An 11,659-nucleotide genomic window follows, 5' to 3' on the forward strand; every position below is an offset into this window, starting at 1 on the left:
GCCCATTCTCTATACAGCTTAGCAGTTTATTATTTTATACACGATCTCTACATTTCTTTTGAGTTAGCCCTTTAAAAAAAAATGGTAAAAAAAAAAAAAAGAAAAAAAGAAAAAAAATGTGTGTTGCTACATTGAGAGGCCAATCTAACTAGTAGATATGGATAATTATTTAGAGCCCTAAAAGACAATGGAAAGGCCATCTTTGATCCGTTTGAGCCTTTCTAGCCATCCCTTTTATTAAATATCCATAGTTACCCTTTTTGAACCTTTAAAAAAAAAAAAAAAAAAAACCTTTTCTTTGTCAACTTATCATCTTAACCCACTCCGATTTGGAGTATTACCCGATGTCTTATAAATTCCATCACCTATTTATGTTTGAGAAAATGTAAATAATTATGTTGTTCAGTGAAGTTATGACAAATAAAAGCTAAAAAAAAAAAAAAATTGTTGTTTCAAAAGAATAAAAATAACAACAATAGGTGAAATACACCTTGCAACTTCAAAAAAAAAAAAAAAATTCTCTGCATTTTTCTCAAACATATACTTTGTTTTCCTTATTTCCTTTCTTTGTTAGCCATATCCCTAGCCTACGTTACGTCCTAATAAAAGTCCTTCTTGATTTTAGGGAACTATAGTTTGAAGTAGAAGCTAGTTATATGGGCTAAAAAGATGTAGTGATGCTTAAAAAAAAAAAAAAGACATAAATAAAGTGGGTTAACTAACATTTTATTTGACTTGAGATCGTATTATTTATAAGCTGAGGGCATATTTATTTCATCTTGGTGAGAGCATGTGATATCATTTCTTTATTATTTTCTCTCTCAATTACCATTCATTGGAGTGACTATGTTTATTGGGTTTTAATTTCTTTGTGAGAGTGTCACCACTTCCAGTGAGATTTTGGGGTTTGACATGTCATTCTTGAAAGTAGCTATAACAAAGTCTACTGGGCTAATTCATGTGGATGGTTGATGTGGGTGTGATGTTGCTTTAGACTAGAGATAATGCTTATACTTTTATTTGATTGCTATCATTAATCTGATTGAATAAACACGAGTGTTTCTAAAAAAAAAAAAAAAAATCATTTCGAATTTGAATTTTGTTTTCGCTTTATTTGCTAGGGACTAGCAATAAGCTGGTTGGGGGGTGTGTTGAGTGTTAGAAAATGCATATTTATAAAGGAGAAAACCGTCATTTTACATTTCAAGTCTTACTAACAACCCTTACTTTTATGTATTTAACATTCTTATGATTTAATTACGTGTGTTTTATTTTAATTAAGTAATTTATGTATTCTAGGGGCATTATAGTCATTTCACAATAAAGGAGAGATCAGACGGCAAAACGGACATCACTTTTGAACTCAGGACGGTCGAAAACCTTAGGAGGACCATAAAAGGAAAAATGACACTATTCACATGTACGGTACTATTCACGTACACAGTACTGTATACGTTACTGTTCACGGCACTGTTCACATAGACGGATTGATGACGTGGCATTGACTGATGAGGTGTCACGATCCTGTTGGGCTAAAATTCTTATGTACTGTTGATGGTGACGTGGCAGTATATCAGTGGACGAAAAATCTCGCGTACGGTGCATGCATCACACAGGATTAGTTTCAACCAAACCGCGTTACTGTTCATCCGGGTCAAACCGCGTTACTGTTCAAAGTCGGGTCAAACCGTGTTACTGTTCATCCGCGTGGTCAAACCGTGGACTGTTGACTGATGACGTGGCGCAATCATGAGCGTCCAAACTGTTTTTAATCCGATGGCCATGATTTACTCCATGTATCTATAAAAAGGGGGCCTCCCCCCCTAATTTGATATCTCTGAATCCATTTTTGGGATCCATTTTCTGTAATTCCCTCTCCATCTTGTATTTTCTTCGTATTTTAATAAATTTCCATTTTGCCCCTAGTTCAATTATGAGTGGCTAATTTTCTTTCAAGCTTGGGTTGAAGGTGAAGTCTCAACATGTGTCATGGGCTTAATTTGGTAAATTTATTTTCTCTTCCCCTCTAGTTTTTGTGGATGTTTTGACTTCTCGTCGACAAATAATACTAATCTTGTCTAGTACCGCCTTGGTTACACCGGCCCTCTAGTACAAGGTTATTATTATTTGGCACGATAAGCCCTTAGCACCATATTGATTAGAGCGTGGTTCATGAGGTGTGGATTCCCCCCTCATGATTTAATTGGCATTAATACGGATTATTTAGCCCATGATGCATGTTGATACGAATCCAGATACCCAAGTACGTCATTTCAATAGAATTCTCTTCAATTTATTCTCACCATTTCAATACCAATTTTAGAATTTATTCTCGCCATTTTAATTTAAGTTTTAGCATATTCCAATCATTTCCACCACAAATCCAATCACCCATTCACAAAAATTAATTCTACACAATTAAAATCCACCTCCTCGTGGGATCGACACTCGTCACCATTGATCTATACTATAATAGATTCGTGCGCTTGCGAGTACATTAAAATTTGCACAACAGTGAACATATAGTTAGAGAGGATGTCAAAGTTGGAGAGGGTAAAAAGATAACATTTTTTGAAGTATATTTTGAAAAAGAAAAAGGTGAAATACGTTGCAGCTGCTTAAGGTTCCAATTTAGAGGTATTCTTTGTAGGCATGCCGTTATAATCATGATCCGCAATGACGTAGAAGTACTTCCAGAAAAGTATATTTTACGAAGATGGAGAAAAGATGTGTAAAGATGCCATAGTAGAGTGAAAACGAGTTATGAGCTTCATAGTTGTACGGATGAGCAAAAATGATATGAGAAAATGTGTGCTACTTTCACGGAGGTTGCAAATATGGTTGCACATAATATTGAAAGCTCTAATCTTGTTTTCAATTGGATTGAGAATGTACGGGAGGATTTATCAAAGGCAATTCCTTGCGGAGATAATGAAGTAACTATTGTTACAAGCCAAGGAAGTTGTAGTGTGGAAGTAGAAACAGTTAGAGATCCAGTAGCTCGGCGTCGTAAAGGTCGGCCACCTTGTCAAAGAAAGAAATCTAATAAATTTTCAAAATCTAAAATGAATTCCTCACGTTCCAATGCAAAGGTACTTTTAAAATGTATTTTCAATTTAATTAAAGTTAAAAAATTTATGAGATAAATGATGTTCAAATGTATGTTTTGTTAACTTTGCAGAATGGACGGGTGAACGAGCAAGTGCCGACTGTGATCCCAACACACGAGAACAATGTTATTACGGTAGGTTTTATGGAATTCATATGCATGTCGTTGATTTTTATTACTTAATCATCGACATTTTTCTAATATATTATTGATCCTCTGTAGGCATTTCAAAATCTTGAAGGAAGTTGTGTTGATATGAATATGTACCCACATGGAGTTCTGGACTATTGTAATGTAAGTTTTTCATAGTATATGTTATAAATTTTTTTTATTATCGCTTCATTTAATGTATGTTTGTTTTAGGGTCTTATGAGCTTACATCATATGGTTGGGGATAATGTTTATCCAACACCTACACAAAATTCTTGTATGGTAAGTGGTGATAAATTTAGTATTTATTCATCTTATCTACTTTATTTTCTTTTATTATAACAAAATATGTAATTTTTCTTTTAATAGGAACCACAATTCCAGCCGCATGGACATTTTCAGCAGCTACTCTTTCAGTAAGATAGTGAATATGAAGTTGATAAGGAGTTTTGAAGTGATTTCGTAGAATAACATTGTTTTTGTTTTATTCTCATTAATATTCGAATACAAGCCCTTGGCTATGATATGTGAGATTGTGGATTTCATACATGAAATTGTTTTTGTTCTATGCATGATCCTTTATTAGATTTATATGCTGCAGCTATGTTATTATTTGGCCGTGTGCTATTGGATTGGAATGGTGGAGGGATATGCTGCATGTGTTATTTTCGAATTATATGCTGGTGGAATGGTGGAGGGATATGCTGCATGTGTTATTTTTTAATTATATGCTGGTGGAATGGTGGAGGGATATGCTGCATGTGTTATTTTTTAATTATATGCTGGTGGAATGGTGGAGGTTATTCTTTAATTGTGTGCTGCTGGAATGGTGGAGGGATATATGATATTCTGTTATTTTTTAATTGTATGCTATTGGAATTGAGGCTACAAATCTGTTATTCTTTAATTGTGTGCTACTGGAATGGTGGAGGGATAAATGATATTCTGTTATTTTTTAATTGTATGCTACTGGAATTGATCCTCTGTAACTGCAGATATGTTATTCTTTAATTGTGTGCTACTGGAATGGTGGAGGGATAAATGATATTCTGTTATTTTTTAATTGTATGCTACTGGAATTGATCCTCTGTAACTGCATATTTGTTATTCTTTAATTATTTCCTAAAGAATAAATGTGTTTTTAATGTGCAGCAATTATCAATATCCACGAGAAAGCATGGAACAATTCCCTTACAAACTAGTTATGGGGATCAAATGACAGAAATATGCAAATGATAAGGCAAATTAAAATGACAGCGATAATCATAAGCATAATCTTCTCTGCCCTTTACAGAAACATTAGTTTTTGTTTACATCCACTGAAGCATTCATGATACAATTCGCAAAAAAAAGAAAGAAAGATAACAATACATTAATTAATTACACAACTTAAATATAATACATATTAAAAGAGTTATCATTATTTGCGGGACGTATGTTACAAGAACACTTGGTTGTTGTCTTCGTTGAAGTTCTTGCTCAAGCAACTGAAATTTAAGAGATAAGCATTCGATTTGATGGCCCAACTTACGGACTTCTGCTAACAACACGTCAATTTTATTCTGATTTATAATACGATCTTTCATCCCTCTAAAATCATTACATTCACTGCTATTCCAATCATCATTCTATTCAAAAGCCCCACATCATTTGCACTTCCAAAACCTACGATTCAAATTTTCTTTTGTACGTGAAGTTCGCAAGACCTTATTGTTGTTGCAGCATTTATCATAAGCTTTCAGTTGTGTTTGAATTTCGCTTGTGCTTGAAGACATAATGATTGAACAAATTCTGTTCAATATACACAACAACCCAGATTCCTTCCAGAAAGAAAAAATGGTAGTCAATATATTAAAAACTAGCTTACTGAACCAACTTCAAAATTACCAATTGCATCTTTATGCTAATGACCACCAATTCAACTTCACCCATGCAAAGACAAAAAAAATGTTAACATAAGTATGTGCTAGGTCTAATTTTCTTTTTTTCTCCCCTAAAAAAAAAGAAATACATCTTACTGCATTCATCTTAAAAGTACAACAAAAAGTCTACGCTAATTCCATTCAGCTCAAATAAAATTATTTAATTTCAACTACAAAGAAAACAAAAAGAAGAAAAATATGGTCTGTTTGCTACTCATTTCAAAAATGTCTAAGAGGAACACAAGAATAATCAACTCACCTATCAGTTGGAATATTTGTAGTAGTCAACTTCAAAGGATATAACGGATTACCAATTGTAACCAAGAAACTGCATGTAAATAACTATCAAAATGCCATCTCCAGCACAAGACCATCTCCTAAGGCTATCAAGATCCCATCTTCAGCACAAGGTCATCTCCTAAGACTATTGAAAATAATTGTCTCATTTGCTCACAATATCAACTGGATTTTCAAAAATTAAAAATCAACTCACGGAAATTTGCCATTACCTATACAATTCGACTACAACATCAATCCAAGTGCAAGTAAGCTCACAATATCAACTGGATTTTCAAAAATTAAAAATCAACTCACGAAAATTTGCCATTACTTAAACAATTCGAGAGAACAGAGACGATAGAGAAGAGAGAGAGCAGACCCATGGTGAGAGACCAACGACAAGAGACCCATGGCCAGAGACCAACGCCGAGCACCACTGCCTGAGAAAGTTTGAGAATAGAGACGACAGAGAAGAGAGAGAGCAGACCCACGGTGAGAGACCAACGATGAGAGACCCACGGCCGGAGACCCACGACCAGAGACCAACGCCGAGCACCACTGCCTGAGAAAGTTTGAGAACGGAGATCAAAGAGAGACACGGCAAGAGAAACGGTGAGATTTCTGCGAGAGCAAATGGAGAAAATGTGTGTGTCGCGTGAGATCTATTGCGTGTGTGTTGTGGTGGCTATGTGTGTATCACGTGAGTTGGCTCATTTTATACTATGTCCATAACGCACCGTTTGGTGCTTATTGTGGTGCTTAACGTGGAAAGAGTCTCATTTTCCTATATATATATATATAATACTCAATATTCTATATTACATTAATAATTGTTTATTTACATTAAAAATTTTATTGATTTTTTTTGAAAAAATTCTTTGGCCCCCCAACCAAGGTTGGCTTGCTTCGCCCCTGGGTTCAAGATAATGACACATAAAATTCCCATTGCAGAATGTTTTGCAATAGTTTATTATCCTTCACAAAAAAGAAAAAGAAAAAAAGCCACCAAAAATTAAAAAGAATTCTTAGAAACTAATAAATTCATTATTTAATCACCTTTAATTAAGAATAAAATATTACTATGAGGATTCATAAGGGCAAAATTTAAAACAAACAAACAAAAATAATTCTTAGGAAAATAAAGCTCAGAAGCTTTTGAATTATTTTCTTAGAAAAAATTAAACTAACTTCCTTTTATATATTTTTATTGTAGTCTTTTTATATAAATTTATTAGGCCACATTAAAAATTTCAAAATGGCTCTTTTAAATTTTAAGGGCAATGTTGGTATTTTATGTATAGACAAAAATTCAGTCTATGGATAAACTAAATTGTCAATTAATATTGAAAAGAGAAATGTGATGATAAAGTTTTGTAATAGTAAAATAATAAAGTGTCATAACGTAATATGTTTATTTATTTCTACACTTATTTACTTCACAAATTCCTTTAATAACTCATATTTTTAATACATATTCAATTTATTTATTTTATATTAAATGTATGTTACATAATGAAAGAATTATTTACGTGAGATTACATTGTTGCTGTTATAATATCGCTCATTTTTATGGGCAGACAAAGTTAGTGGATGAAATTTCAAAAATTTAAAACAATGTGACTGATATAAAAATATTATAAAACTTTTGGTATTTATGATTTTACAATAAACAATAGGGACCATAATGTTATAGAGCAGTTGAACAATCTCTAGCCGTTAAAGAACTTTTCCAGTAGATCCATCGGCTGAATCAGAAAAGGACAAAAGTTGTGGTACCTTGCAACTGTTGCAACGTAGGTGGATCTCTTTTTATATATTTATTTGTAATATTGTTTCATTTATCATCGAAGAGTGCTATGAAACTTAACCAAAATTTTCTTAAACGGAACCCTCAGCAATTTTGGCATGTCAATGGTTTGATGCAAATCTAGAAAGTATCTTTTGGTTTATTTTGTAATTTTTAGTTTTACATATATATAATAATACTCTAATGAAGATATTTTCATTTTAATAAAATGAGAATATCACTGTAAGATTAAAAAAATATAAATTTTATTATATTAACAGATAAAAAAATAATCTCTAATGTATTTAAATTTATATTTTTTGTATATATATATATATATTCAGATTATGAAGTATCCAAAATAATATAGTTTGATAAGAATTTTCTTAATTTCAAAAATTTTGAATTTGAAAAACCGCAAACTGCATTGGTCTGGAGGTTAGGCGAATGGTTTTTGCTCTCTTTTTCTTTTAAGACCCCAATTCTTAAAAAGCCTTTGATGATTTGTCATTCTATGCGGGCTTTGGCGCCAACCCGTTATTCAGTCCAGCCCAAGTTCACTAAACAAACGACAGGTCGGTTTAATTCATCTCGCCGTTTGCCAAATCCTGAAAATGCTCTCTGTGCCAATTTCATTTTGAACTGCAAAAGACAAGCAAGAAAGAACCATCCCTCCTTATTCAACAAAAATGGAAAATCCCAAAGTTCAAGAAGTAATTTTTTTAAAAAAAATTTTTATTTTATTTTTCATCGGAAAAGGAAAAAAAAATCTCAATCACATACACATTATTTTAGTTTTTTAATTCTGAAATTTCTCGTGCAGATTTTGGAAAAGCAACTGCTCACAGTAGCGAAAGCCGTAGAGGAGAAGCTCGATGAAGAAATAGCAGCAATAGATCGGCTCGACGACGACGATCTGGAGGCTCTGAGGGAACGGCGGCTACAACAGATGAAGAAAATGGCGGAGAAGCGCAACCGTTGGATCTCCCTCGGCCACGGGGATTACTCCGAGATTCAAGCTGAAAAAGACTTCTTTTCCGTCGTCAAGGCCAGCGATCGCGTCGTTTGCCACTTCTACCGAGAAAATTGGCCTTGCAAAGTTAGTTTTTTTTCTCTTTAATTTTTTTATTTTATTCAAATATTGTCTGATTGAGGCGTGCTCTTTACACAGCGTTTTGAATAGTTGAAATTGGTTCGTTTCGTTTTGAGAATTGCATTTTCATTTTCTTTTTTTCAATTTTTTGGCATTGTAAGCGCTTTTCGTACAAATGCACAAGTCGAAATGTGGCTGAACGAGGTCTATCTGGAAGTGCTTTTGACAGAAGCACTGTCTAAGATTTATAAAATGGCCTCTGTGGTTTTGAGAAGTGATGGATAGGAGCTTTTTTAACTGCTGGATAGCATTTTAATTATTTCATTTATTTTGGTGTTAGTAGTTCTCTTACTTGAAATTGCTTCATACAAAAGGACTGGCTGTTTGTGGCTTATTTGGAAGTTCTTTTGGCAAAAGCTCTTCTAAGAGCTTGAAATGGCTTGTGTGGTTTTTATTTATTTTTTGGTAGTATAAGAGCTTTTTTTTGGAAGTTTTTCACATAAGGGCACTATGCCAATTATGGTTATGGCTGATTGAGGCTTATCAAAAAATGCTTTTCACAAATTTAAGAATTTAATTTTGTAAAAATCACTGCACTCCTCCATTGTACTGGTGCAATTGTTAGGTGACTTATTTTTAGCTTCTTGGAAGTTTTTGATATTTTTGCTTACATTGTGTTCTGGATTGTAATTGAAGATTAGAATACAATTTGATTTGTAGGTAATGGATAAGCACATGAGTATACTGGCAAAGAAACACATAGAGACACGGTTTGTGAAAATCCATGCAGAGAAAAGTCCTTTTTTGGCTGAGAGGCTTAAGATTGTGGTTCTTCCTACTCTTGCACTCATAAAAAATGCCAAAGTGGATGATTATGTGGTATGTTTTATGGAGATAGATACTCAATTATCAATCTTTTTTTTTTTTTTGGTGATGTCATCGGTTTTCTCCTGTTTCTAATACAACAATATCGAATTAGGTGGGATTTGATGAGCTTGGTGGGACAGATGAGTTCAGCACGGAAGAACTAGAGGAGAGGTTAGCTAAAGCTCAGGTCATCTTTTTGGAGGGGGAATCATCAGTTAAATCTGGTGCAGAAACCAGAAGGAGTGTCCGGCAGGGCACGAATCCTGATTCGTCAGATTCAGAATGAACTGTATGGCCAAGTAATGAATTCTACTTCAATTATATGCTGAAGAACGGAGGTTTATGGTTTTGGCTGCTCCCTGGGGTGTAGCATAGTCACTAGTCATTTGATTTATATAGTATAAGGTGATCATCTTAAATGCTTTCTTCTCCTTTCAATCTCTACTATTATTGTCATTGAGGACACATGTATAGTATGGTTTGTGAATTCTTCGTGAAATGCTGAATTCCTCATTAGTTTGAAATTAATCATGCTATATTTTTTGTCAGCAGTCTTTTTTTTTTTTTTGGACAAAAAATATACATACACAGGGAAATTGGAACGTCCAAATATATTACAACCATGGGAGGAATCTATGTTCTCTTTGGTGGTTTGGTTTTGAAATGCGACCTTGTGGCTTTTTCTTGGGTTTTGATTATTATGTTCGGGTGTTGCAGGTGTCTGATTTTTACTTAAAAGGAATTTTGTTCTCACACATTTCAGATGTTTTAAACATTTTTCTTTCTTTCTTTTTTAAGTGCTTATTTTGAGGTGTCCAAACATTATTCGCTTTCTGAAATTAAAGAAGACTCAAAAGGCGAACAAAAGAAATCAATCGATTACAACCTTCTTTATATAGTCCAATGCGGCAAAGATGGGCTAAAATGCTTGGATATAACCCTGGAATCAAGTAATTTCAGGATCGAAGTAGAGCCGACACATCTTGCAACCTTGTACTGATTGATCGAGGCCCCTCTCGATATTGCATAATCCATCAGCTCCTCAAACGTTCCAGTTTTAACTAGCCGTATTTCTAGCGGCCCAATTGTCTTATCAACAACACGTGCTTCGCGATATGCTGAGTCGAGAGATTCTTCCATGGCTAAACAGCACTGTTTCAGGACATTGTCAGTGGGAGAATTGGCCGGGTCTTTAACTAAAATTTCCCAATATATCACGTAGTGACCTGGGTTTGTCTTTTTTTCCGCGTAGCTGGTGTATTCCAGGATGCGCGTGTCGAATTCACGCAAGAGTCGAGAGGCATTCTCGACGGCCTTCTGCAAATCAGCCTCGTCAGTTTTGTCGTAGTCAATGCTGAGTAACGCATCCTTTCTTCTAACGAAATGGAAATGTGGAGATGCATTGTGGAACCCGGCGACTCGAAGAATGTCACCAACTTTGTACCTGTACACGCCTGTGTAATTGGTGATGATTGGCTCGTACTCTTTGCCCACTTCAACATCAACAAGGTCAACAAGCTTTGGCGGCTGGAAGTCACTAGTCGACGCGGGTGAGCCAGGATCGTGAAGAAGGAACTCGAAATAGGCCATGTTTGGCATGATTGTATAAGAAGCCTCCGATGTCTTGCACATTGGGTTAAGATTTAGGCCAAAAAAACATTCTGATGAGCTGTATACCATGCTTGCTATTGGTAAACTGCCGCTGTAATAATCAAGCAAATGAATATACTGTGCCATAGATCCGGTGGCAACAGCGTCAAGATACTTGGTATTTGGCCAAATTCTGGCGATGATTCCCTCCCAATTTTCCTCTGAACATTCCATTCTGATCAATTCAGCAAGTTCTGGACGAGGCTTAAGAATCCTGGCCATGCAGTCTCTGATTGAAGGGTCTGTGATTTTCTGGTTCAGTGTCCCAGTTTCAATATCATTAGCAAGAGCTTGCCAATGAATTTGAAGAAATCTCATGGCTCTCAGTAAACCAGAGGCAAAGAGAGCGCCTAGCCTGAGAACTTGTTCCCGTTCCAACAGGCCGCAAAGCATATGGGTATACATGCTTTGAAACGAGTCGGCGCAAAGAATGGCCTCGATAGGGCTTGTGTAGTCATGTAGCCGAGTCTTGAAGTGGTCACTCTTGTACATGCCGTTGCTCGCAGGGCGAACCAATAGGCCGCCTGGGGTTCTGGTTTCGGGTCTTACAAACAAGAAATATAGCCCTTTGCCCTTGTCCAAGTCAGGCACACAACTGTTTAATAAAAAACTCTGCTTATTAAATAATAAAGGAGCACATCACAGGCTTGCTTATATTAGATGTATATTAATTAAGCAAATCAAGTAATTGCATGCACTCAGTTTTTTGTGTTTTTCTATTACTCACCTATTCATTACTGCCCCTGAGAAGACTGATCTGGAAATGGCGACGATCCAGCTCTTCTTGAGTTGAAGGGAAAAGC

At 35.0% G+C, this 11,659-nt stretch overlaps 2 protein-coding genes across 3 annotated transcripts in view; one reads left to right on the forward strand and one right to left on the reverse strand.

Moving 5' to 3' along the window:
- The first annotated feature begins 7,802 nt into the window (after window positions 1–7,802).
- Window positions 7,803–9,748, forward strand: LOC18033891 (thioredoxin domain-containing protein 9 homolog). The gene is made up of 4 exons (XM_006422806.2): window positions 7,803–7,959; window positions 8,070–8,345; window positions 9,060–9,218; window positions 9,319–9,748. The coding sequence occupies exons 1-4, from the start codon at window positions 7,936–7,938 to the stop codon at window positions 9,490–9,492; spliced, it is 633 nt and encodes a 210-aa protein (XP_006422869.1). The 5' UTR covers window positions 7,803–7,935; the 3' UTR covers window positions 9,493–9,748.
- A 329-nt stretch (window positions 9,749–10,077) lies between these two features.
- The window catches only part of LOC18035582 (probable indole-3-acetic acid-amido synthetase GH3.1), a 2,559-nt gene continuing 977 nt past the window's right edge, over window positions 10,078–11,659 (reverse strand). Inside the window, exons 1-2 of one of the 2 annotated variants that reach the window (XM_024179564.1) lie at window positions 11,584–11,653; window positions 10,078–11,451 (exon numbers count right to left, since the gene is read on the reverse strand). In XM_024179564.1, coding sequence (XP_024035332.1) covers window positions 10,098–11,451; window positions 11,584–11,591 — 1,362 coding nt within the window. In that variant the 5' untranslated portion in view covers window positions 11,592–11,653 and the 3' untranslated portion in view covers window positions 10,078–10,097. Of the gene's footprint in view, window positions 11,452–11,583; window positions 11,654–11,659 lie in introns of those variants that run through there. The other variant, XM_006422807.2, reaches the window with a different exon arrangement.

This window comes from Citrus clementina, unplaced genomic scaffold (assembly GCF_000493195.1).
Source record: "Citrus clementina cultivar Clemenules unplaced genomic scaffold, Citrus_clementina_v1.0 scaffold_8, whole genome shotgun sequence".
NCBI classification, from domain to species: Eukaryota; Viridiplantae; Streptophyta; class Magnoliopsida; order Sapindales; family Rutaceae; genus Citrus; species Citrus x clementina.

Bases quoted from the DNA above. Each gene is read 5' to 3' on its own strand.
- LOC18033891 (XM_006422806.2), top strand. From the start codon at position 7,936: ATGGAAAATCCCAAAGTTCAAGAA. The intron at 8,346-9,059 runs GTTAGTTTTTTT...TTTGATTTGTAG, and splicing joins GAGAAAATTGGCCTTGCAAA to GTAATGGATAAGCACATGAG. The intron at 9,219-9,318 runs GTATGTTTTATG...ATATCGAATTAG, and splicing joins CCAAAGTGGATGATTATGTG to GTGGGATTTGATGAGCTTGG.